General features: G+C 46.0%; 1 protein-coding gene across 6 annotated transcripts in view; it reads left to right on the plus strand.

Annotated features, from left to right (window-relative positions):
* The window catches only part of P2RY12 (purinergic receptor P2Y12), a 497,887-nt gene that overhangs the window by 413,305 nt on the left and 59,459 nt on the right, over nt 1-25,123 (plus strand). For all 6 annotated transcript variants that reach the window (XM_085634886.1, XM_085634884.1, XM_085634888.1 and 3 more), the window contains one exon: nt 6,508-6,801. In XM_085634886.1, the coding sequence (XP_085491012.1) occupies nt 6,789-6,801 (13 nt within the window). In that variant the 5' untranslated portion in view covers nt 6,508-6,788. The remainder of the gene's footprint in view (nt 1-6,507; nt 6,802-25,123) is intronic.

The raw sequence follows: 25,123 nt of genomic DNA on the forward strand, positions 1-25,123 counted from the left end.
CTCTCATGGGGGCCTCTTCATTGACGTCCCCTCGGACTTCCTCTTCTCTCCGGCTCGGTCTTACTCTTCTCTCCAGCTCTGACCCTTGGCAGGTCAGTGTGCTCTCCGACCTCTTGTAGGCCTGCATCCTCCTTGCGACCAACTGGTGGTCAGCGCCGTCCTCCTTGCGACCGTCTGGGTGGTCGGCTTCTTCTGTGCGACCCTCTGGGTGGTCGGCTTCCTCCATGCCACCCTCTGGGTGGTCGGCTTCTTCCGTGCGACCATCTGGGTCGTCGGCTTCCGTCTTCCTTGCGACCATCTGCTGGTCTGCTGCTTCCTCCTCGCGACCATCTTGCTGGTCTGCTGCTTCCTCCTTGCGACCATCTTGCTGGTCGGCTGCTTCCTCCTTGCGACCATCTTGCTGGTCGGCTGCTTCCTCCTTGTGACCATCTTGCTGGTCCGCTGCTTCCTCCTTGCGACCATCTTGCTGGTCGGCTGCTTCCTCCTTGCGACCATCTTGCTGGTCGGCTTCTGGTGGTCGTGTGACCATTTCTTTTCTTCTCTCGCAGTGGCAGTGCTTCAGCGCGCTTCTGACGGCGCTCTTTAGTTGCTTCCGTGGACACACTTACTGCGACCTCTCTTCAGTGCTTGCATTCCTGGAGCTGGAGCCGCTGTCTCGTGCTGTTGCTCGCTTGCTTGGAGCTGGGTCCCTGAACCGCCTTTTGTCTTTCTGGTGATGCTCTTGTCTTTTTCTGCTGCTGCGACAACCTGTGGCCACCAGGTGCCGCTGCGCTTCGTTCTAGCGGTGTTTAGGGCTCCCTTTTGCACATATCCGTCTTCATCCTCAAAGCTGTGTGGTAGCCTGGCACCACCCTGGCACATTAGCTCACCTCCCGGACCACCAGCTCCTTCAATGTATTGCATGTGCCCTGACTGTAGCAGTCTTTAATGTAGCGGGCGTAATACTACACTTTGGCCACTGGATGGCAGTGCTACATTCTTTTCCCTGTAACCTCGGCAGCTCCTCACACGCTGCAGGCTTCGTGTGCTTCCACTTTTTTTCCAGACTGTGCACCGGGCACATTGAGGCTTGCCCCCCCGGACTCCTGATGGTCTCTCATTCAGTGCCCCCTGAGCGGGCACATCCTCAGACGGCCGTGCTGCAGCAGGACCCCCCTCTGCCTTTGCGGTGAGTCTATTGTTCCTTTCGTTATTTCCGAGCCATGCAGGGGGCACAATGCCTGTTCAGTGTTCTTGGGGGGGGAAAAATAACAGCTGAGCAGCCTTGTGTGCCGATTCCCGCTCCCTGTCCGCCGCAGCTCCGCTTTGCTCACATGCTGCGCGGGGGAGCGGGCGGAGGAAACGGTATTCGCTGATCGCGGTGCAGCGGGTGGGCTCCGCTTTCGCTTGCGGTTCGTTCCGCCCCTGCAGCAGGCCTCCTCGTTCCACGGGCCCTGCGGGGGGTGGTTGCTGCTCTCCTCCGGCCACGGGCCAGACGTTGCTGTTCCCCTTCTCCACCCGCAGGCTCCTTTCATTCGCGGGCTGCGCTAGGGGGGGGGTGTCATTACACCTCCTGAACGGCCGCGGGCCGCAAAAACTCTCTTTCTTCGCACCCCGCCGCAGCAGCCTCACCTTTCATATGCTGCGCGGCGGGCAGGGGTGCCGGTGTTGCTGCTTGACTGCGGGTGGGCTCCGCTCTGTCATTCAGTTTCTTCCGCCGCACTGGGGCATAGGCTGGCGCTGTGGGCGGCCGGCGCTTTCCCGACCACCAGTCACTTTCTTTCGCTAGGGGTGGCGGAGGAGTGGGTAGCTACTCCACTCCCCGTCCGCCTCGCAACCGGCTCACTTTACTGCCGCTTCTTTTACGGGCTCACCTTCTGCCCAGGTCGCCACTCACTCCATGCGGTCTGCGGCGGTGTCTGGCAAGCTGGCAGTCCGGCACTGCTCGCGCTGCATCGTCGCCATCCCGGGCCTCTCTTCGCACCGGACAGCTCGGCAGCACACACTTCAGAGGCGGGGTGGGCTCCCGCCGCTTGTCTACGCCCCGGGGCTCTCTGCATGCCCCGCTGGGCACCTGGCGCCTCTGCACTGGATGTGGAGACACTGCGGACACCTGAGGTGCGGGGTGGGCTCCCGCCCTCCTCGCCTTCGCCCCAGGCACTTTGCACGCCGGGGGGCTCTTCACATGCCCCGCCGGCGATTAGGCATTGCTCGCCTACTCACGGGGGTGTCCGTCACACGGGCAGCTCTCTCCCCCTTCGTTTTCATGTGCTGGGTTGCTGCACGCCAGGGCACAGCCCCCTCGTCGCCCGCCAATGTGGTGATTGGGCCCTCAGGCCCGCATGCAGATAATGACTGACACAGGACACAGGATTACTGGTGCGGTAAACTGGCCACGAGCACGTGCGCTCGGCCCCTTTTATTGTCAGGGTCACCTGACTGGTGACGCCTGTGGTGGGTGGGTGTTCAGTGTGGGTTACAGGCACAATGGAACACTAGACTGTATCCAGCCGGATACTACAAGCTCTATTGAAGGGGGTGGCAAGGAGGGTGGCTTGGAAGCAGTCGTCCATTATATACCTTGTGCTACCCTCACACATCAGGGACAGATGCAGCACAGTGGCGACGTGCACATCCAAGAATTATTCTGTGAGGCATGAGATACTGGAAGTAAGAAAGCTGGACGGCGGCAGACAGGGCACGCGAGAAGAACTAACAGGAAACGTTGCGAGTGAAACACGGAGGCGCAAGGGCAAGGTCCGACGGCGCTGAAACTGGGAGCAAGGAGAGCATAGGAGGGAAAGACGGGAGAAGCCGAAGGTGAGGCATAGAGGGGAGGAGCCAAGGTGCAGGAGAAAGGAGAGCGCGAGTGTCACAGAGGAACTGTGGAAGGTGAACGAGGCGACAGATGGACGGAAGCGGAGAAGAAGAGAAAGAGGAGGGAACAGAGACAGGCGGGAGGGGTAAAGAAGGTAAAGGGCGGAGACCTTAATGGACGCCTGCTTCTGACAAGCAAGCATCGCCGGCGATGACAGAAATGAATATGCCAGCTGCTAGCAACACATTTTTCTTTCTCTCCAATACCTGTCCTGAGACTGGAGGAGTAAGAACAAGTCTGCTGCTGCGAGGTCCGATTCATCTGTCACAAACCCCTCACGGAGAGGAAGTAACCCCTTTAGGACATGTCAGAATGGAGTAATAAGGTGCTTGAGTTACCAACAGACCCGGATGTCCGCACACCGGCATTTCCTTCCGACTCTTGTCTAGTGTATAGTTTTTAAGTTTGTATTGTGAATGCCTGACATGTTCCCAAAGTTTTTTTTTCTCATGTTCTGCGAAGTTTTCCAACATATAGTATTGGCATTTTTTAAAATGAATGACTTTTTTGTTTCACAAGTGGCATTATGTTTAACCCAAAACTTATCGGTCTTGGGGTGTAGTATAAAAGGTCATGTGATGACATGAGCACAATTTAAGCATGGAAAAGTTCCCCTAGTGTTAGTTGTCAAAAAAACTTTAAGTATATATTTAAAGTTCTTATTTCAACTAAGAACCAGCATGGACTGTTCATTTATATCTTGTAGTTTTTCACCATTTTCTAATAGACTCCAGTGTTTAAGTATAATTTGAATTATATTGAGCCTCTGTTTGGAGTAGGGTAGGGTTTTATTCATTAGGTTAACTTTGTAAATTGTCTCTTCTGTGTATGTATTTAGCCCTTATTCTTCTTTTTGTATAGTCTCTATTTTGTACTTTGTCAGAATAAATTTCTCACACATCTGTCATTCTCTTAGTTCACCTTTCTTTCTCAGCGATACTCCTTCCAAGTCCTAGTAGTTTATTGTATGGTATGGTTTCAATGAGTTGTTTTGGATGAAGCTTGTGGCATCCAAGATGCTATTTTTATCTGATGGTTTCACAAATATGTATCATACACAGGTCCTGTCTCTAATGCAATTATTTAATCCCACACATGGTTTTTTAGGACTTCAAGTTTCAAGGGTGAATTTGATAGGTTCATGACATCCATTAGGGTACCCCTCACATTGTTTCAATTGGTTCATAGCTACTTTCCAGATACCTAAAGTTTCATCTATATCCCACCATCAACTATTAATGTGGACCTTCAAGTTTTCATTTTGAAGTATTTTTTCAGTTTCAATTTTATGGATGTAAATATTTATGAATGTGGCGGCCGAATTGCTCCCCATTAGATACTCCATTGGTTTGAAGATATAATTGCCTATTAAATCTGAAGTATGAGTGGTATAGGATATGGTATCAAACCTGTAAAAGGAACACACTTTTTTGTTGTTAATTTACACTCTTTAATAGCAGTTCTTCCCCACTGCTACTTTTACCTCTTCATAAAGTTTACTTCCATAAAGGTTTTCTATATCAAATGTGTATATTATTTAATTACTTTCACATGTACTTTCCTCAAGTTTCAATAGGATATCAGGTGTATCTTTAATCACTGCTGGAATATACAGTAGTAACTGTTATTCATCCAAAAATATTGCCGATATTTCAAACTGATATCTGTTACTTTGAGCTTTGGAATATTATAGTGATGTCGAAGGGGCTTTATTGGGCACAGAGTGTTGATTTAATAGAAACATGGCTGCTTTCTAGGAAGAGATGTGGTCTGTGCTCATGAGAGCTGTTGAAAGCTACTACATGGTTTTCACAAAGCATGTTTAGTCAGCTTTTCAAATGAAGTTGAATGGTGCCCTTCTTGGGGAATGCAGATTTCTTATGCTTCAGGTGGTTCACAATGTGTGAAGTTGTAATGTGTAATTATTCAGGATGTTGCCAAAAAAGGGGAATGAGTTGATATTTTTTAATTAATAAATGATATTCTATAGATGTTTCGCCTGCTTTAGTGTTGTGTGGGAACATCAGATCTTCAGACTTGTGGCACTAACTCTATAGTGCTCAAAATTCGGCAAGTGGATTCTGCATTCAACAATTTCTCAACCAATCAGTGGATTTTCCATTACCCTGCAACTCAAAATCAGACTCTTTATACAGGAAAACATCATTTACCACGCGGTCTAACCATGCAGTACCTTTACAATGTAGGCTAAACAATGATTGTGTCTTTACCATGTATTCCTTTAGCAACGACTTGCTTTAGGTATTGTGGTGTTGGACGTCCAACATCTTCCCTACTGATACACATACTGGAGTTGGAATAGTAAATTATACTATTGCAAAGTCTAGCACTTCCCCAGGACTAGTCGTTGTAACGACTTGCATGCTAAAGAACGCGTGTTAATGATTCACTCATTATTCAGACTATGTTGTTAAGGCATGCATGGTTTCGGCATGCATGTTTCTATCACACAATCTTTTTTGGCATATCCTCCCTTGTGAATATCCATATCCCCGACATTCTTACCTCTGCAAGTCAGAAACTTTCCTCTTCAGAGACCAACTGAGGAGGCGAATACACGCAGAAAAGTTGTGGTGGTGAAATGCTGCATGTAAAAATAATTGAAGTAGACACATGTTTTTCCAAATTCCAGGTCCTGTTGTTCTCACATATTCTACCTGCTTTAAGCAGGTGGAAAATGTGAGTGCATGTGCAGTTGTTGTTACTGGGTGCAATGTGGCACATGGCTAAAATTGCAGTTATGCTGAGTGGTAACTCAGAAACCTGCAGAATTACCACACCCACAACTCCTAATCAGCCCCTTAGCAATAACTGTTAAAAGAGAGATAGGGACTCTTTGTTATCCAACCTACTAGTAAATAATTCAACATTATTCTATTTCAGCTGGAAATACCGTGCTGAGGTGACATGAATGTCGAGAACCAGTGCCACGCAAATTATATAATTTTCTTTCCCTCTAGCCTGCAGTTGCCCCTGTCTACTTTCTCTTTTAGAAAGCACTTCAATTGACTTAAACCAAGGCTGCCTGATATAAAACAAAAACATCCTTAATTAGTAATGACAGGTGGCTCTGCCATTATGTGGCTCCTTTTATCAACTGCACGCTATAAATGCAAGTAGGAAAAGGAAGTGACTACGGGCGTTCTTCCATTAACCAATCTGCTGCACATTGAAACACAATGTTAAAGCTGAATTCGTCAAACATTGAAATGGCGGTGAATCGTGGGTAGACATATTATTTTCGTTTATGGTGTGCCATTTATCAAGGGTGAAGCCGGTCACCTCCCTCCACATTTAGATTTGATTTAAATGCAAGATTGAATTACGTGTACATTAGCGCCTCGTCATGGGCGAGAAGGGCGCGGTAAAACACTGGATAAGATCACCAGATTCCCACTTAATTGAATTTCTGCTGGATGTACATCAAGGGACGGTCTTAACCCTTTCAACACAAGTGGTTTTAGGCTAACAATTCCCGATAGTGTGCTCAAAAAGCCTTTCAAAAAATCATTATATTTTACAGGGAAGTAAAACTGTACACATGCTGTTCAATGTTGTATGCCATGGCAAAAGTCCAAGAGCTGAAACCTTAAAAACAACTCTTTTTTTCTCTCTCTGTCTGTTTTAAGGACATAAAAGCAGAAGCGTGAAGCTTGTCATGGAAATGATCTGCCCATCGGGACTATTGCAGTGAAAATAGAAAATAAGCCCTATGAAGGGACTGGGAGAGGGCACAGCCGCTCGCTCCTTACTTTCTTCCAGAAGGAGGCCTGCAGCAAACGAAGACACCGGTCTACAAGAACTCGTCATGCAGCGATTTTAACCCGACCGACCCCGCAGGGCGCGCGCTTTGCACATCTGATCCACAGAATAACCTAGAAGGTCAGAGTTTCAAACCCCGGATTATAAAATGAACCACTCAGGTAACTGTTCCCATTTTAAGCTATTTTTGGTGTTCTGGTGTTAGCCAAAATCCACGGCTGAGACCTCAGAGTAGAAAATGCCAGTAGTTCAGCAGGTGCAGTGGCACAGGGTTCCTGTGGCCTTAGGGGATGAGTGCACCCCAATTAGGGCTGGACTTTACGACCCAAGCAGCAGGCAGAGGCCCATTTTCCCAGTTTACACCAGAGGCCATGGCACCGTTGCCACACCACTCACTGTGGGAATTTATAAACTACCCACAATGCTGTGCGCAGATTGTCACCGTAACTGTAGGTATGGTAACAGACCCACACTCATGGCCAATGATTTGTAAGGTCGTTTATCAAGTATATAACGGGCATTCTTACAAAGTTACAAGGAAACGGCCTTATCATCCGCAGTGTTCCTAACGCTCCAGTTCAATGCGAACCAATTAAAACAGCAAATGTGCAAAATTCATGTTTTTGTGTTTTTTGACTCGTGGTGAAATTGTACTCACAAACACATAGCACACTGGCTGGGTGCCAAGCGCAACTCCCATTTAATTTCAAACAATGAGATGGAATATACACTCCAGTGCTTAATGTTTGCCGGTGGCTGCAGGAGGTGGTCACTGACACCAATCTTCGGGAAGCAACATTTATTTCCCCTAATCAGATTTTGACCCAAAGGAAGAGAGAAAGACACAAAGGAGAGAAAGGGGGGTTTGGGAGGAGAGAACAACAAGAGGGACTGTGATTGAAAATGAATAAATAAAGAGTGAGTTAAAGAAACAGGAAGTGTTAAGTGGTTTAAAAATGCGGCTTGCAATCGACTCAAAGTTAGTCACCCTTATCAACAACTATGGGCCCGCCCCTGCATATTCTTATGTTTTCTAAGCTTTACAAAATGAGCAATAGTAAAATCAGTTTTGCTAAAATCGGTATACCTAGAGGTGAAAGTACCAATATGTTTTGTTTTTTGACTCCCTTCAAATAAATGTATTTTTTGTTGTTGTGTTTTGCATGATTGTTGACTATGCCTTATATCTGTTTATGGTCACCTGTATGCAACATTATTTTGTGAAATTTGAGACACTGAGGAATGGTCACCTGTATGCAACATTATTTTGTGAAATTTGAGACACTGAGGAATGGTCACCTGTATGCAACATTATTTTGTGAAATTTGAGACACTGAGGAATGGTTCGATAAAATTACAGATAAAGCCCTTGAACACGATTCACTAAAGTTTATCTATCGACATATCAGAACTGCACTTGGTGAACGTCACATATTCCAGTGTGGTATTATCAACTATAAAATATATAGCAGCAACAACCATATCGTCTCAAATATATGTTCCACCATACAATCAAAGTAACCAACTGTGGAGTTAGACCAGGAAATCCTCTCCCCCATATGTATGCTTACTGTGACAATATTGACTACATAAATGTCTTGCAGTCTATATACTGTTGCAGATCGAAATTTTGGGATATAATACTATGGCATTCAACCAAAGGTCAGTTTTCAGTATTAACACCTAAATTAAGAAATTGCGCATTTTCGGTATGCCGACAGATCTTTTTAATTCTGAGTTGTATTGCACCAATAGGGGAAATGGTTGACTTTTCCAGCCAAGTGAATGGGGGTGAACAGGAATATGCAAAGCAAATGAGATGAAAACCAGCATAGAGCCTTATTACGATGTTGAGCGAATTTATATCTGCTCGACACCGTTGCAGTTTGGGAACTGCTCGACCTTAGGTAGGTGGTTCCGACCTCAGTATTTGGATGCGACCGCCCAAAGGGCAGTCAGAAACATACATTTTCCAATGGAAGCTTGTGCGGTGGGGGGAAAGGGCCTGCAGGGCAAGCCTCCATTGAAAAATGGATGTTTCCAAACATCCCTGCACTGTGTGGCAGGCACCATGCGGTGCCTGCCGATGGTGCAGGGATGTGTCGAGGCGCCCCATTGCAGAGGGTCAGGGGGTCCCTACTAGGGGCCCCCAAAGACACTTTCCAACAGCCTTTTCATGTCGGAAAGGCCAACATGAAATGGCTGTCGGAAACTGTCATCATAATCCCAATGGCAGAGCAGAGCCTGGCTCCGCCATCATAAAGGAATTATGTTGTGTTCCGACAGTCTGACAGGCTTCGTTGGACGGTCCCTCCACCTACTGCCTCTGACCCCAGCAGCAAATGGTGGTCGGAACGTAACCAAAGAGCTGTCGGTTGCGGTCTGACCGCCATCGTAATCAGCCTCATAATCATTACACATTCACATGCACGTGCATTGCTTTTTACTCACCATTCTGTATTTTTACATTGACACCTTAAGGACCGGGGTGCAAATTTCACAGAAAGCATGAGACAATACTTGGAAGAAAAGACACCCATGGACAGGTTTAGTTCTGGGTAGAAGCAGGGCTGACTTTAGTCCTGGTGGTACCCGGTGTGACAATCTTTTTTGGCACCCCCCCCACTCCTCCAATGACCTCCTCCTCTGATTCCCTCACAACTGCCCAGCGAATGTGTCCCTCATCTCTCAATAGTCCTTCGCTCACATACCTTTCATTTCTTTTATAAACACTAGTAAGGGCTGACTTTACTAGTCCACTCAGCTGTCCTCATAAAATGCGTATCTTTTTTTTTTGCAGCAGGCATATTGACCCTATGGCGAGTCAGAACTGCCATTAGATAAAACTCTGATCCCCCTCTCTAGCAGGAACATTGATCATAAGAGTTATCTTGACATTTTTATTGCTGCCTAAAAGCTGGATGCACAAGGAACTCTGTAGCAGGTGCTTTTAAATAGTAAGTTATTGCTAAGCACATCACCCCCCTGAGGTTTATGCCCATCATCCAAGTCAAGCCTAGTGCGGCCACACCGGTCATACTGCCCTAAAGCCTGTCCTGGGTAGAAACATCCTTAGCTGTTACCAGAGCTCATGTCTTAACCATCAAAAATAGAAAGATTATTTGGTTAGCGCCCTTTAATTTGTTTGTATCACCCCCTATCCCCCATTGCTTGTTCATTAATGGCATCAAAAAAGTAAAAATTAAAATAATATGGAATGCAAACCAGTCTTACATTTGTTCAGAGACAGGCGTGAGTTAGCACACAAGAGAACAAAAGGAATATACACTAATGCATTTCATTATGGAGGTTTTCTGAACTTGCACATGGAAATAAATTAGCTGAACTTGCACATCTTCATGATCCGTGCATCCTCATGCCACACGCCTATAGACGTACCGTATAAGATTATTGTGTGCTGGGCTCATTTAATGTGTGTGTAGTTGGATGGTACCGTGTGTTTAGCTGATTTCCAGTGAATCTTTTTGTTTCTGCGTACATTTCAGACCACAATGTTTTAATTTACGTACAGTCGCAAAATAGATGTTTCCATGTGCTCACCGCTTGGTTACAATGGTTATATTTCATTCAAATACCCGGCCTAATTTTATTCCAGGTCTCTGGTGTATAGTTAAAGTTCATAAATACAAAGAAATTGAATTTGTATTAGATTTGCATTTACTGAAATTTGATGAAAATCCTTATTCAATTCTGCCCAAATCTCAGAGGTCATTGTGCAATATGATTCGGAGGTCCAATGGGGTTGTATACTAATGTGGTCTGGAACTTTCTTGGCCGTTAATACCTGATATACTCTACCCATGTGGAATTTCTTGAAATATTAGTGGAACACCTCATAAACCAGAGATGTGGTTCTATTCAGATGCTTGTAGTAATAGCAACAAAGGTGGAAATATTTGAATAAACCTGCCTTAGGTAATATCCTAAATTTACGAAAATTATAAAAATAAATGTTCCCTAACTAGTAGATCAATTTCCGTTACAGTGTCAGGATTTCCTCACGGTTTAAAGTGCACTTTACAAGTACACATAACATATTATACCTTTCATTGCCCACAGAGGTAACTCCTCAGCCACCTAAGAATAATTAGGTTCAGTAAAGGAAAAAATCTCTTTCCAGTTGTAGCTCAAACTGTTTCCCACATCCTAGATGTTCCCTGCAGAGGATCTGAAGTACTTTAAAGTAGATTTTTTAAAGAAATGTTTGTCAGACAATTTCGAAGTGTACCCCAATTTCCTACTTCTTCCTCCATCATTTGGTTTCTGATGCCTGAAAAAATCTGTGCTAGTAGGCTAGGAATAACTTTTGCCTTAGTTTTTGTGAGAAGGGCGCCAAATAGTACATTTAAAAATTTGGTAGAGCCTAACTAGCCACATTGATTGAATGGAGTGTTTAACACTTGAAAGGTTTGAGGTATTGTTGACCAAATAAAAGATTTGATCATAGAGAGCAGCCTTTGAAAAAAAGCTTTTTAAAAAACACATGGCAGACTTGGAAAGCAAACCAGCATTGTGGTAATACCACCCTTTGCATGAGGTTAATTTCTTCTACCAATGAAAGAGATATTGCATGCAATATTTGTATATCCTTTCTTAGGGAGAAGCAATTTATTTGATACATCTTCAACATTCAGTTTCCTACCTTAAAACCAAATCTAGATTTCGCTATTATTTGAAACGCCATCTTCAATTTTTCTTTAGAAAATTGATCAGATTATTTTCTATTTGTGTTTTTTTTATTCGATACCTGATATACATAAGAAAATTCCTCAATTAGTTCAGATGCTTGGGTAAAACTATCCATTTCTGGATCTAAATAATACAGCAGTCAGCATGTAGCAGAACGTTTGATAGTGGAGATGAACAGAAAAGAGAGGACCTGTTATTATGCATTGTTCTTGTGAAATTAAAAGAGATAGTAGTTTGATGAAAACCGCAAAAAATAACGGTCAAATAGAGCACGTTTATGGATTCCTCTACTGATAGTAACAGAGCCATCCCCTTAGCCCCCAAGCATTATTTCAGAGTAGGAATTGTAATATAAATATTCATTTGTCATGAGAAAGTGCTTAGGAAATTCCATCTCAGCCAATACAGAAACTAAAAACTGCAAATTTACTTGATCAAATTCTTTTTCTGCATCCAGGAACCAGAAGGTCAGTGGGGCCTGCTTGATCTCAGCATAATCTATCGCTTCTCATATGTAATGCATGTTAGTCACTAAATGTCTTCTTGGGATAAAATTGGTTTGATTTAGGACTATTAACTGTCTTATAAAACAAGCTAGTCTTGTCTTCAGAGATTCCATATGGAGTTTATACTCTGAATTAAAAAGATTTATAGGTCAATGAGAGCTGCAAAGTAATGGGTCTTTACTTGGGTTTAAAAATATGACCAGTTTTCCTTGGGTAAATGTTGATGGAAATTTCAATGTTTGTTATATTTTGTTGAAAAGTTTGGTCCTATATATTTTTGGGGCAAGCTATCCTCCTCAGCAGCTGTGGTGTATGGAAGAGGTCTGATATTTAATAGCACTCTTGCCTGAGTAAATTGGGAAAACAGAAACCAATGTTCTTCTTCCTTTCATATATTTAAATCAATTTGGCTGAAAACTCATTGGTCCTTAATTCTGTTGGCCTAAGAGGTTCTGTTGTGAAGGAGTATGCTTACCACCAACAATTAAATCAGGACCTAAGTTTGAAATATTCCTTAAGCTAATTGCCCATTTTTTCTTGATTTCCAAGCAATCAATCAGTGACAAATTTGCTATCCAGAATTTCCATAACGATCTATATCTTTGAGTACTATGAATATCTAACTAACCAAAATTAAAGCATGATCTGAGAGCATGAGAGGGACAATACCCAAACAAAAGCAGATCAATTTTTGAGTGACTTCTAAATCATTGACATGCATATGTAAAGCTTCCCTAGTTTTTATGTATTTCTCTCTAACAATGTGATAATTTGTAATATTCTGCAATGGTTTAAAGGACTTTTCTCATCAGTGTATTTCTTTCATTTCTCAAATCTGTCTATCCCTGGTTGTTCGCTTATCTATTTCTTCTAATGACACGTTAAATAAATTCTAATAACAAAGGAATTTTGAAATTGAGCCAATTCTAATAACTCATTGAGGGCATTTATTTGTAGCGAAGGGTTACTTGAAAGTCTCCTTTACTCGCAACAAGGATAACCCATTGACATGCTGTATCATGGCTCTCCTGTGTTTATTGTCTACCCGATGCCTTGAGAGAGGATTGTAGCCAGTCCTTCAATTGTCCATGTTATGTTAAATTGATAAATATCCACAACCCCTGGATATTACTTTAATACCTTAACTACACATGTCTCGTGTAGATAGTCTAACTCCACCTTAGTTTCTTCTAATAGCCTCATAAACTTGCTTTGTTTCCTTTTCTTGTTCAATTCATACTTAAAACAAAAAAAAATAGGAAACCACATTTTTGGATAACTCACCTTTTGTTTCTTACTTTTTTGTGTTATGTGACTAGTCTGGATGATTTTTCCATGTTTCCATATCTTCATGTCGTATGCATATTAGGGATATGATGATTTTCTTTTATCATATATAGATCAGAAAGTGATCACTTTCCTGAAAAAGGGATGATAATATTCAAATTAGGGCATTATGTTAGAGACAAAGCCTCTTGAAAGATGTTTGCACTAACTTCTTATCAGAAGTTGTGCGCAGTGGCCTCGGAAGTCCTGAGGCAACATTCATATTGACTGATAAAAAGAAAGCAACTTGCAGCATTCATTAAAGCAGATGTTAAGAAATCAATGTGATATGGAGGTCTTGAATGTCTATCAATGAATGAAACCTGCCTACAGAAACCAACTACTCTGTTTATGAGAAGATTTTGGGAAGAAAACCTGGCTGTAGTTTTAGCAACAGATCTCTAAGGGCTCAGTGGACTCTAAAGCCCTCAATTGGGGTTTTACAGAAGAGGAGCCCACTGCAAGTTGGCAAGGCCCCCAACCTTCCCAACCCGTGGTGTTCCAACCTCACTTGGTAGGGGGAAGCATGTCTGGATTCTGACAGGAGTCCCTCATCACTCTGTCCCACTTTTTGATTTTCAAAAACAACTCCTTGCTTTAGGGTTTGTTCTGAAAAGCAAATAAGAATGCGGAGAAGGTACTAACAACAGCTTTGCCAAAACGTCATTTGTTGTAGCAGCTGATGTACTTTTGCAAAAAGATCCCCCCAGATAGGTGGGTCTCTAAATTTAGTGAGTAGCCCATAACCAGGGAAGGGTAGGAGAGGCAAGGACATCTTCTGATCATTGGCCTACTGGGTCTCTCGCCAACCTCAAAATGAGCCCTGATACCCTCGTTATGATTGGCCTCTGTTGGAAATTGTGCTAATAGTTGAGGGGGGTAAAACCCTACTCAAGCAGCAGCCACAATCTCTTTGAGGGACAAGTAAACCCCAAATTAACTTTTTCTCAGCCCTCTGGTAGCTTGGCACAAATGCAGCCAGGCTTAATTTAGAGACAATGTTTAAAGTATTTATGGAGCACTTCAAACAGTAATAAAGTAAAAACACTATACAAAAAACCCACACCAAATAAAAAAAAACATTTGACATCAAATTGAATCAGTATAACCAGAGTTATGACATTTTAAAGATTGTAAGGGAAAGCAGTGCTTAGAAGCACAAGCGCCAACTGTGGGTATCTGGTCATGCTGGACAGGGACATAGTCATAAGTTCAGGCAGACTGCGATAGAGCGCTGGATGAATACAGGGACTCTGCTAGGCCCACTGAACAAATATTTTCCATCCGGTTCCATGGAGTCCTATGTTGTTGTCAAGGATGGCGTTGATGGGGGGCTTCAAATATGAAGTCCTGCATCAAAGAAGCACCACGCACCAATGGATTCTGAAGAGGCTGCATTCTGTGGAGTTCTGCGTCATTGAAGAGGAGGGTTTATGATGTGAAGGATTGCCTCGAGGATGAGTCACATTGTGGCGGTTCTAGAGATACTGCACTGCGATGTGAGATCAAGCATCAGGATGTGTTGCAATGTGGCGGTTCTGATGTGGCTGCAAAAAGTTGTGTCACACTGTCTTAGTTCTGCTTACAAGACCACAGCTGGGCTGGCACACAGCACCTTCAGTCCCTCTTCCAAGGGTCCAGGATTGGTGTTGCACCACCTTGGGGCCACTGCTCATAGTAGACAGAGTCCAGATGCTTGGTTCAATTTGGTTGGAGTTTTTTCTGTCTGTAAGACGTCTGATCAGGAGACTAGCCAACTAGCCCTTGGAGTCACTCTTGTGGTCCTGGGATCAGGATGCAGGTCCAGTCCTTCTTAATAAAGCAGAAGGATAGTGGGGCAGCAGGGCAACAGAGTAGCAGTCCTTCTGGCAGAGCAGCCAGACTCCTTCTGAGTCTTCCACAGGTCCAGAGGTATACTGAAGAGTTGATTCTGAGGGTCCAATATTTTTATCTGATGCCCATGTTGAAGTAGGAGAAGGTTCTAGAGAATTCAATTTGAAGTCCTTGAAGTTCCCTGCCTCCCCTGTCCACGGTCCAAGTAGGCTGCATGGACAATCCATTGGTGACAAGTCCTTTGTGTGAAGGCCGGACCTAGACTATTCAGCTGTAAGTGGGGCTGTGCCCAGCTCCACACCCACACCATCCTGCCAGTTGATGGCCCATCCATGTATACCTAATCCCTTTATTGGGAGGCTGTCCGGGAGGAATAAACAAAATGCAAGTGTCAGCTACACACAGTCATGTGACCCAGGAACAGGCTCAATGCACCAACTGGTTAGGGCAGGAAAGTTCAAACTTTCTAAAAGTGGCATTTTCAAAACGATAACCTAAAATCTAACTTTAACATTAAAGAAGATTTTTAATTATAATTTCTCAGATACCATTCCAGACATTCCTCTCTACTTCCAATTGAATGTTATCGCTTATTAAATGTGATAAGTTAATGCAATGTTATCCTATGGGAAAGGTAGGCTTCACAATAGCGAAAAACTAATGTAAGAAGCTTTCACTACCAGGACTTGTAAAACTTAAAAGTACATGTCCCACTTTTCAAATACCCTGCACTCTACCCTAGGGCTGTTTAGGGCCTACTCTAGGGATTGCTCATATGCGTTAAAAGGAGGGTTTAGGTTTGGCAAAAGTTTTATTTTGTCAGGACAAAATGGCAGTTTTATAACTGCACACACCGGTTCCAATGGCACTCCTGAGACATGTTTAAAGGGCTACTTGGGTGGGTGACACAATGAGTGCTGCATGCCCACTAGTAGCATTTAATGTACAGGCCCTTGGTACATGTAGTACCACTTTATTAGGGACTTACAAGTAAATTAAATATGGCAATTGGGTATAAGCCAATGTTACCATGTTTAAAGGAGAGAGCACACACAATTTAGCACTTGTTAGCAGTGATAAAGTGCACAGAGTCCTAAAGCCAGCACAAAAAGGCAGCAAAAACAGGACGCTGAAACGCAAACGTTGGGGAAAACCACACCAAGGACATCAGTTCTATAACCCAGAATACCAATGGGTCTTGTAACTCCTATTATTTTCTTATAGATTACAACTGCCTCAAGCAGGGGAAATCTCTCAAAGGAAACCAAGGGATAATTAGAAATTATACGGGGAATTAAGCACAGTATTTCTGATTCCTTGATCATTTTACATTAAGGGACCAGATCCCTCTCCCCAGAGTTACAAGTATGACTTCTGTCAGTAACTCTGGGTGAAGGGGGATACCACCCCATTTCTTGGTTCACATAAAATGAAGGTCTAAGTCTCATAGGCAGATTTATGCTCACTGGAAAATATATGGTTAAAATATATGAGAATTATAAAGAGAATCATTATACCCTCACTGAAATTGTAGAAACCCCTTCTTCAAAGCTAAATAAAAATGGCAAGGCATACCTATGTAGTGAGTTGTATAAAGTCCCTTCATGTATAGCAGCAATGCCAGCAATGCAGCTGTTATGAAATTGATTTAAAAAAGTGCTGTTGACCAGTGACACCATATGGTAACAGAATAATTCCGTTTGAACATCATGTGGCATGGTGAACCTCTTTGCTCCCTATTCCATTTAATGGGCGTATTGCAAGTGACACGATCCATTAGCGCTGATAGGGAATTACAACCATACCTTTGCACAAATAAAACCCTTTGTCGATCTTGCCTAATACAGGTTGGTCACACTATTCGAAATTGGTGGGAAAATATTGCAAAATTGCTGTTATGTTACCTGGAGAGGTGGGGCTTCTTTTTAAAAACTGTACTTTGCAAGACCCAACTGAGTCCCACAGCAACAGGATCTTCTGATGAAAACTAAGGCTTAACAATATCATATAATAAAAAAAAAAACACACTTGGAATTTTTTTTTATATCTGTTTCTTAGGATGGATGTTATGTAGTAGGGTGAGTAGATGCAAAGCTACTGTGGTTCATCAGAAAAAAGTTGTGGCTAAGAAGGTTGGGCTTAATCTAATGTGTGCGGAAGCTTAGACAGGAATGATTTGGAAGGAGAGAATAGATTATAACTCAAAGTGTTTTGTTGCCAAAATAAAGGGTGTAAGAAGAGCCATTTTCCCACAAAAGGTTTAAGGCTGAAAACATTTTGAATCTGAATTACCTTTACTTTGGCATTAGTAGTCGTTATAGCATGGTTCTCTAAAGTAAAACTCGAACTGAAAAAATATGCAGTTAGAGGAGAATTTCTGGATCTTTTTAAATTGTCAGCCTACCGAGAATATTAACTGGTCAGTCATAGTTGGAAAGAAAGTTACCACAATGTTGGTGTTAAGGGCCTTGTGCCTAAAGCTAATGGCACTTAGTGCCTGATTTTGAGTTTGATGGATGGAGTATATACCTTCTCCTTGGCATAATAAATTACTCCAGCGATGGTGAGGATACTCCATCCACCAGATGTATGCTGTCCTGCGGACATCTCTTACCATTGCCGTCATGGCAGTTACTGTAAATACACTGACATTTTGATGGACACTTCCGTCAATATGGCGGAGCCATACACCAAACATTCAGCAGTTTCTATATTTCAAAAACAACGGACCTGATTTAGACATGGCAACACCGAAGCCAAGTTCCGCCCTTCTCAATTCGAGTGAGGCAGAACTTCAGTCTGTCATCTACATTCACCTCCAATGGCCTAAGGTCCATCAGATGTTTGGCCAAGTGACCGCCCGCCATGTTTAGAGTGGGTGAACACATGACTACTTTTAGCTTTCACATCTCACCATACAAAACATGGCGGTATGTGAAAATGAAAAAACCTTTAAATGACCCCCATGCCATCGGAGTAACATTCCATGGTGAGGGGGTCATTGTTTTTTAATTATGTTTGATTGGATAATTCCGCTTTGGGATTTTGTTTTTGAAAATAAAAAATTGTTGAGTGTTAGACCTGACATCCTTGGCGTGGGTTTTTCCCCTATCTTTCGCCTCTGCTACATGGATTTTTGATGCTGTGCTGGATTTCGTTTTGCTGGTTTAGATGCTTTGGACACTCTGCCACTGCTAATCAGTGCCAGAGTGTAAGTGCTCCCTGTGTAAAATATCATATTGATTGGATATACCTGATTGGCATATCTGTATCACCATGAAGTCCCTAGTAAAGTGCACTGTGTGTGCCAGGGCTGGTGATGACAGATGCTACTAGTGGGTCTGCAGCGCTGATTGCGCCACCCACCTGTGTAGCCCTAAAACGGTGTCTCAGGCCTGCCACCGCAGGCCTGCCTGCAGTCCCCGGACTGCCATGTCCTCCTGGCCAGTGTCCACACTGACCGTCCTAACCCTTCCCTTTTTATACACGTCAGTCATCCCTATGGAAGGCCCAAGGTACCCCCCTGGGCAGGGTGCAGTGTATGTAAAAGGTAGAGCATGTACTAGTGCAGGTAACATGTTCTGGTAGTGAACAACGGCCATTTTGTGTGTTCACTGCTGCAAGGTTATCTTGCTCCATAGGCTAACATGGGGGAGGCTGGTGCCAATGGCTATCCGCCTATCTTCTCATAGGAACAAGATAAGACATGAGTGTTTGATATCCCTGAGCTCAGCATTTAATAACACATCTTTTAGGAGAGGTTGTTTTTAATTCCTGAGTTGGAGAATAGTACTTTTTAGAGAGTAGCTGTTCTCTTGTCTGACCCTTCTGTGTGCCTGGGCGTGCTTGTGGATTGACTGTCTGGCTTGAGAGTGACAGGGGCTGGGGATCCCCCGGGAGGTTGGCTGAGTCAGCCCTCTGCTGAATAGCGACATTTGCAAGGAGAGTGGAGGGAGGAGATAGCACCTGGGATTGAATAGGGCTGTGCCTGCCTGCCACACTGCTGGCTCCACCTCCTGCTGGGCGGCTGACGACTCTGCCCCTCACTCTGAAAAGAATGTAGAGGCCAGGAAAACAAAGTGCTCCAGCAACACACAGAACTGGATCAGACCGGGCTCAGGACCCACTTGCACAAAGACTTCAAAGACTTTTAGGGGTATAAGTACAAGACCCCTGACAACAGATTTTTAGATTCTACCATCAAGAGGAACCTCTGCTGAAAGACGGACCGCTGAAGAACTAAAGGAAGATTGCCTTGCTGTGTGCTCGAAGGGCTGACCTGTTCTGCTGTACAACTGAAGCTGAGGAGGGGAAGGGGTCTTGCTGTGTGCTGACCCTACCCACTTGACCAAACAAGACTTTGCTGTGTGCTGTGTCTTAAACCGAATCTCCAAGGGCCTGAGAAGAGCTGGCCTCCTGTTTCGCAACCCAGGGATAGAAAGGTTGCCAAGAACTCAAGACTCTGCTGTGTCCCCCCTGCGCTGCTCTGTGCTGCAGGGACCGGGGACTGTTCTACCAAGCTTCTCGACATCTGCCTGTGAAGTGGGCTGGCTGCTCTCTGTCTCGCTGGAGAGTGCCGCACTGACCCGGGCCTGACACCGGTTGCCGCATCAAGAAGACCGACGTGCTCATCGGCACGTGCCTTGCTGCGACCCGGGGGCCTGAAGCAGATCGAGAGTCGTACTTCCCTGCTCTACGACGCCGCGCTGTGAGTGGCTGACTCCGGTGACGTCGACATCGTCACTGGGGGCTCGTCGAGGGAGTTGTGGAAACCTTGCACCGAACAGCCCGAGGAGCGCTTTTACAACGAGTGCGGCGACACCGCCGGAGCAACGTAGTTGCCTAAACATCAAGAGCCTACAAACTGATTCATTCTCAGTGAGTATCGAATCACACAAGAGACTAGAGACTATCGTCTTACGATCCCGACCAACCAAGAAAGCGAATACTGTATAAACCTGTGATGCTTGATTTCAACTGCGGAAACTAGATAAAGGTATATTAATTTTGATATACCTCACCTGTGTGGTCTAAGTTTGTGCTGTACGGAAGGGGGATCATTGAGGTGTCTACGTGCAAATACCTTACACATTGCCTTGGGGATAAGCCTGTCTGCTCGAACCAAGCTACCTAGAGGGTGAGCAGGGGTTATCTACTGTGTGTGTCCTTGTACCCTGACTAGAAGCAAGGGTCCCTATTTGGTCTAAGGTGTATACCTCTGCCAACTAGAGACCCCCAGATCTAACATTGGTGGTCAGCGGTGCGGATTAGAACCAGTATTTGCACTTGACCTGCAGTGATTCTTCGTACATCACTAATCTAGTAAGCAGTTGCATTGCACAAAGTTTTTGCGAAGACTATTCTTGGAGGATCGACGAAGCATCATGTCTCTGAATGGAGTAGGTGAGGAGTCGGAATTGCAATTCGAAGTGAAAAAGTTGCTCGAATATAAGAAGGAGCAACTAAAGCAATTCTGCAAGCAGCTTGGATGCCCAGCGAAGGGCAGCGCCAACAAGACGGAGCTACAGAAAGCTCTAAGGGCCTGGTGGGAGGCCAAGAATGGCGCAACCGAGGAAACTACCGGAGGGGATGGCACACCGGAGCACGGATTTGGATCCGATGATCTGCCAGTGAATAGGCCAGCGTCTAGGGCTGGCAGCACCCATTCCAGTAGGAGCCTTTCTCCAGAGGAGCTGAAGGAAAATCAGAGGATTAGGGCCCATGAGATTGAACTTTTTAAGCTCAAAGCTCAAGCGGAAGAAAGGAAACTGCGCCTTGACAGTGAGAAAGAGGCGGAGGAGAGGAGGAATGCTCTCGCTTTGGAAGAGAAAAAACTCCAGTTGGCTCATGAGTTGAGCATGAGGGAGCTGGACATTAAAGCCAAACAAGTGGAGTCCAGTCCGAATGGTGGCAGCGCACAACCAGTACAGGCGGGTAAAGTATACATACCGAAAGATTTGGTGCAGAATTATCAGAGGGGTGAGGATATCTATGCATGGTTTAGATCCTATGAGCTTGCCTTGAAGATGAATGAAGTGCCTGAGAAGAGTTGGGGAGCAGGTTTGTGGAAGCATTTTGAGGCCTCTGGAAGGGATGCCTTAGCACCCTTAGAAGCAGCAGGGACCTTAACCTACCCCACTATGAAGGAGGCCTTATGCCTCAGGTATGGGCTTACACCAGAACAGTACCGCCAGAAGTTTAGGAACTTCAAGAAACTTGATTCAAGTACTTGGGTGGAGTGTGTGAGTATGTACACGCGTGCACTGGAAGGTTGGATAAAGGGCAGCAAAGTTACTGATTATGTGGGGTTGTGTCACTTGATTAGTTGGGAGCACTTGAGTAGTCTATGTGTTCCAGAGCTGCGCCAGCATCTTTTAGACAGCAAGTTAACTGATCCCAGTGAGCTTGCTAAAGAGGCAGACCGCTGGACTAGCACCAGGGTCAACAAAGGGGTGGTAAGTATCCCCGCCAAGGGTGGACAGGGTCCCCAGCAGAAAGGTGGGGAGGACAAGGGTAACAGTAAGGAGTTCTCTAAAGGGCCCCAAAACAGTTCCCAGAAGAAGGAGTCCCAAGCCCCCAAGCCTAAGAGGTCTTGGCCCCCTAAGGGCAACAGACCACCGCCTACTTGCTGTGCTTGTAGGGAAGTGGGGCACATCGCCCCTAAATGTCCCAAGAAACCCCCAGCACCAGCTGCTGCTCCAGTCCCAGGGTTAGCTAGTGTAGCTTTGGGAGGGGATTTGATTTCCAGTGGGGAGGAGGGATTAGCTATGATGACCCTTGTCTCTTTAGGAGACCAAGAGATGGTCCAGGATACCTTGATACCCGCTAACACTAAGAAATACGGGCAAAAGGTGACCATCAATGGGAGGGAGATAGAGGCTCTGAGAGACACCGGGGCTAGTGTGACATCTGTCAGGTGTCAGTGGGTGTCTGAAGAGCAAGTCATTCCCAATGTGCTCCGCCCAGTAGTGGCAGCTGACACTTCAGTGCGCCTCTGCAAGATGGCGCGTGTTCCCTTTACATGGGGGGGAGTCTCTGGTACCTTGGAAGTCTGTGTCAGTGATGCCTTGCCGGTAGATTGTCTGTTGGGTAACGACCTGGAGAGCTCTCCATGGAAGGACGTAGAGCACAGAACTCACTTGGAGATGTTAGGACTGCCAGCGTGGATCTGCGTATCCACATGTGCCATGACAGCCAGTAAGGGTGGATTAGTAGAACCGGAGCCTGGAACAATGGCCCAGGGACCTGTCAAGAGAGGAAGGGGCAGAGGGCGCGGGAAACCGCCCCCCACTGTTCCCACGGTCCAGGAGGAAGCAGAACCTGAGGGGGATGCCCTGGAACCTACAGGGGAGCAGGTGGCCTACTGGGGGAGTTGCCTGAGCTGACCCATTGGCAGCAAGAGGGTGGCCCCTCCAGGGAAGAATTCTGCCAGGTTCAGAAGGAGTGCCCTTCTCTCGTCGGTGTGCGGCAGCAGGCTGCAGACCAGGCAGCAGGCCTAGGGTCCAAGGAACATTTGATTTACTGGGAGGATGACTTACTGTATAGTGAGCCTAAGTTCGCTGAGCCCGGTGCAGCCCGTGTGCTGGCGGTACCCGAGCGCTTCAGGAACTTCTTACTGGGTCTGGCTCACGACGTGCCTCTCGCAGGACATCTGGGGCAAGACAAGACCTATCACAGGCTTGTCACCCACTTCTACTGGCCCCAGATGAAGAAGCACGTCGGTACCTTTTGTAAGTGTCAAGAATTCCTGTCATACGAGGGGAGGAAAACGGTAACCAGCGAAAACGGACTACATCTCCCAGGATGCTTAGCGGTTGAGAGGTTATGTAAACAGGAGAGCTGTTACATAACTCAAGGAAAACACGCCCTTATGTAAACAGGAGAGCTGTTACATCACTCAAGGAAAACACGCCCTTATGTAAACAGGAGAGCGGTTACATAACTCAAGGAAAACACGCCCTATAAAGGGAGGAACCGGCAGGTACAACGCTGTCGGATATTGTGTTTACACCGACGTACCTGCTTAGTGAAGAGCAGTGTTCCGGAGTGGTGCTCCAGTAAGGCAAGAACGGAGGTAGGTCGAGTCGTTACTCCCTGGGCCGTGTCTTGCCCCATCGTCACCTGTGAAGGACCCGGAAGCTCTACCGGATAACCATTGAGCTTCGCTTTTTGACTCGGCTGAGTCAAAGCGCAGTGGCGCTTTTGCTGGTTGGAGTCGTAACTCCCAGCCCAACCAGAGATACAGGGACTGCCAGCTGTAACGCACACCAGGAGGTGTTTGCCGCGTTACAGACTCGGAAGTCCATGGGATCGATCGAGCGGCTGCTCTCGGTTCAGTCTTCTTTGCTTGTGATTGGGGTATCGGTGACGCATCACCAGGAGGTGACTCCGCGTCCCGGTGCAGTCTGAGGAAGAGGTTGAGCGGCTGCTCCCTTCAGGTAGAGACCCCGGCTGGGTGTTTCCCTGACTCCTCGATTCTCCCCAACACTCTTCGTGCCCCTCACAGCCTACCGATTGGCATTGTCGGCCATTTCATTTCTGCCCTCTGTTGGCATACGCCGGGATCGGCGTATATGCAGAGGACGGTTAGGACCATCCGTGCTGTGGGCTGGTAACGTACTTAGCCTGGAGGATTCCAGTGACTATAACCTTTGTTTATTCCTTGTATTATTTTTGCCTTCATTAAAATAACTAAACCTTCACAAGTGGTTGCGTTCTCATTATCGTGTCTGTTAAACGATCCTGAGACGTTCAGGGCGTTACAGTAAGTCCTGCCAAACCTGTCAAGCCAGTGGTAAGAGCGGAGGGAAGTGCGTGGCGCCCCTCCAGCCGTTTCCTGTAGTGAGCACCCCTTTCAAGCGGGTGGGCATTGATATCGTAGGGCCCCTGGATCCCAAGACCGCCTTAGGCAACAGGTTTATCCTGGTCTTGGTGGATCACGCCACTCGGTACCCGGAGGCAGTCCCTCTCAGGACAATCACAGCACCCGTGGTGGGCCGTGCATTGATGGGGATCTTTTCCCGTGTGGGGTTCCCCCGAGAGGTGGTCTCCGACCGAGGTACCAACTTCATCTCTAGGTATATGAAGTCTCTGTGGGAGGAGTGTGGGGTAACTTATAAGTTCACCACTCCTTACCACCCTCAAGGAAATGGGTTGGTTGAAAGGTTCAACCGCACCCTGAAAGGTATGATTATGGGCCTAGCGGAGCCCATGAGACGGAAGTGGGACGTCTTGTTACCATGCCTGTTGTTTGCCTACAGGGAGGTGCCTCAGAAGTCCTTAGGGTTCAGCCCCTTTGAACTGCTGTATGGCCACCCTGTTAGAGGACCTCTCACACTGGTGAAGGAGGGGTGGGAGAAATCCAGTGGAAAAACCCCCCAGGATGTGTTCAGCTATGTGCTGGCCATCCGCAACCAAACACAGCGCTTCAGGAAGCTCGCTCAGGAGAACCTAGAAGCCAGCCAGGAGGAGATGAAAAGATGGTACGACCAGAATACCACTCTGGTAGATTTTCATCCGGGGCAGAAAGTGTGGGTAATGGCGCCGGTGGAGCCTTGTGCGCTCCGTGACAAGTGGACCGGGCCATATGAGGTGGTAGAGCGCAAGAGTGAGTTGACCTACCTGATCAACATGAAGACTCCTAGGCAGCCCCTTAGAGTCTTGCATGTGAACCGCCTCAAACCCCACTTCGAGAGGTCTGAAGTGACGATGCTCATGGCTACAGATGACGGTGGGGAAGAGGATAGTGATCCTCTCCCTGACCTCCTGGCAACCAAGGAGCAAGACGGGTCAGTGGATGGTGTGGTCCTCTCACCCACCCTGACCCCAGAGCAGCAGAGAGACTGTCGCCCGGTGTTGGGTCAGTTTGCCTCCCTGTTCTCCCTGACACCAGGTGTCACCAATTGGTGCGTCCATGATGTGGACACTGGAGATAGCCTGCCTGTGAAACAGAAGTTTTACAGAGTAGCTGACAAGGTCAGGGCCAGCATCAAGGAAGAAGTTTCCAAGATGTTGGCGTTAGGGGTAATTGAGCCCTCTAGCAGTCCCTGGGCTAGCCCAGTGGTCCTCGTTCCCAAGAAATCTGCTACACCCGGTGGCCCGTCAGAAC

The sequence above is a fragment of the Triturus cristatus genome, chromosome 11, assembly GCF_964204655.1.
Source record: "Triturus cristatus chromosome 11, aTriCri1.1, whole genome shotgun sequence".
In the NCBI taxonomy this organism is placed as follows: domain Eukaryota; kingdom Metazoa; phylum Chordata; class Amphibia; order Caudata; family Salamandridae; genus Triturus; species Triturus cristatus.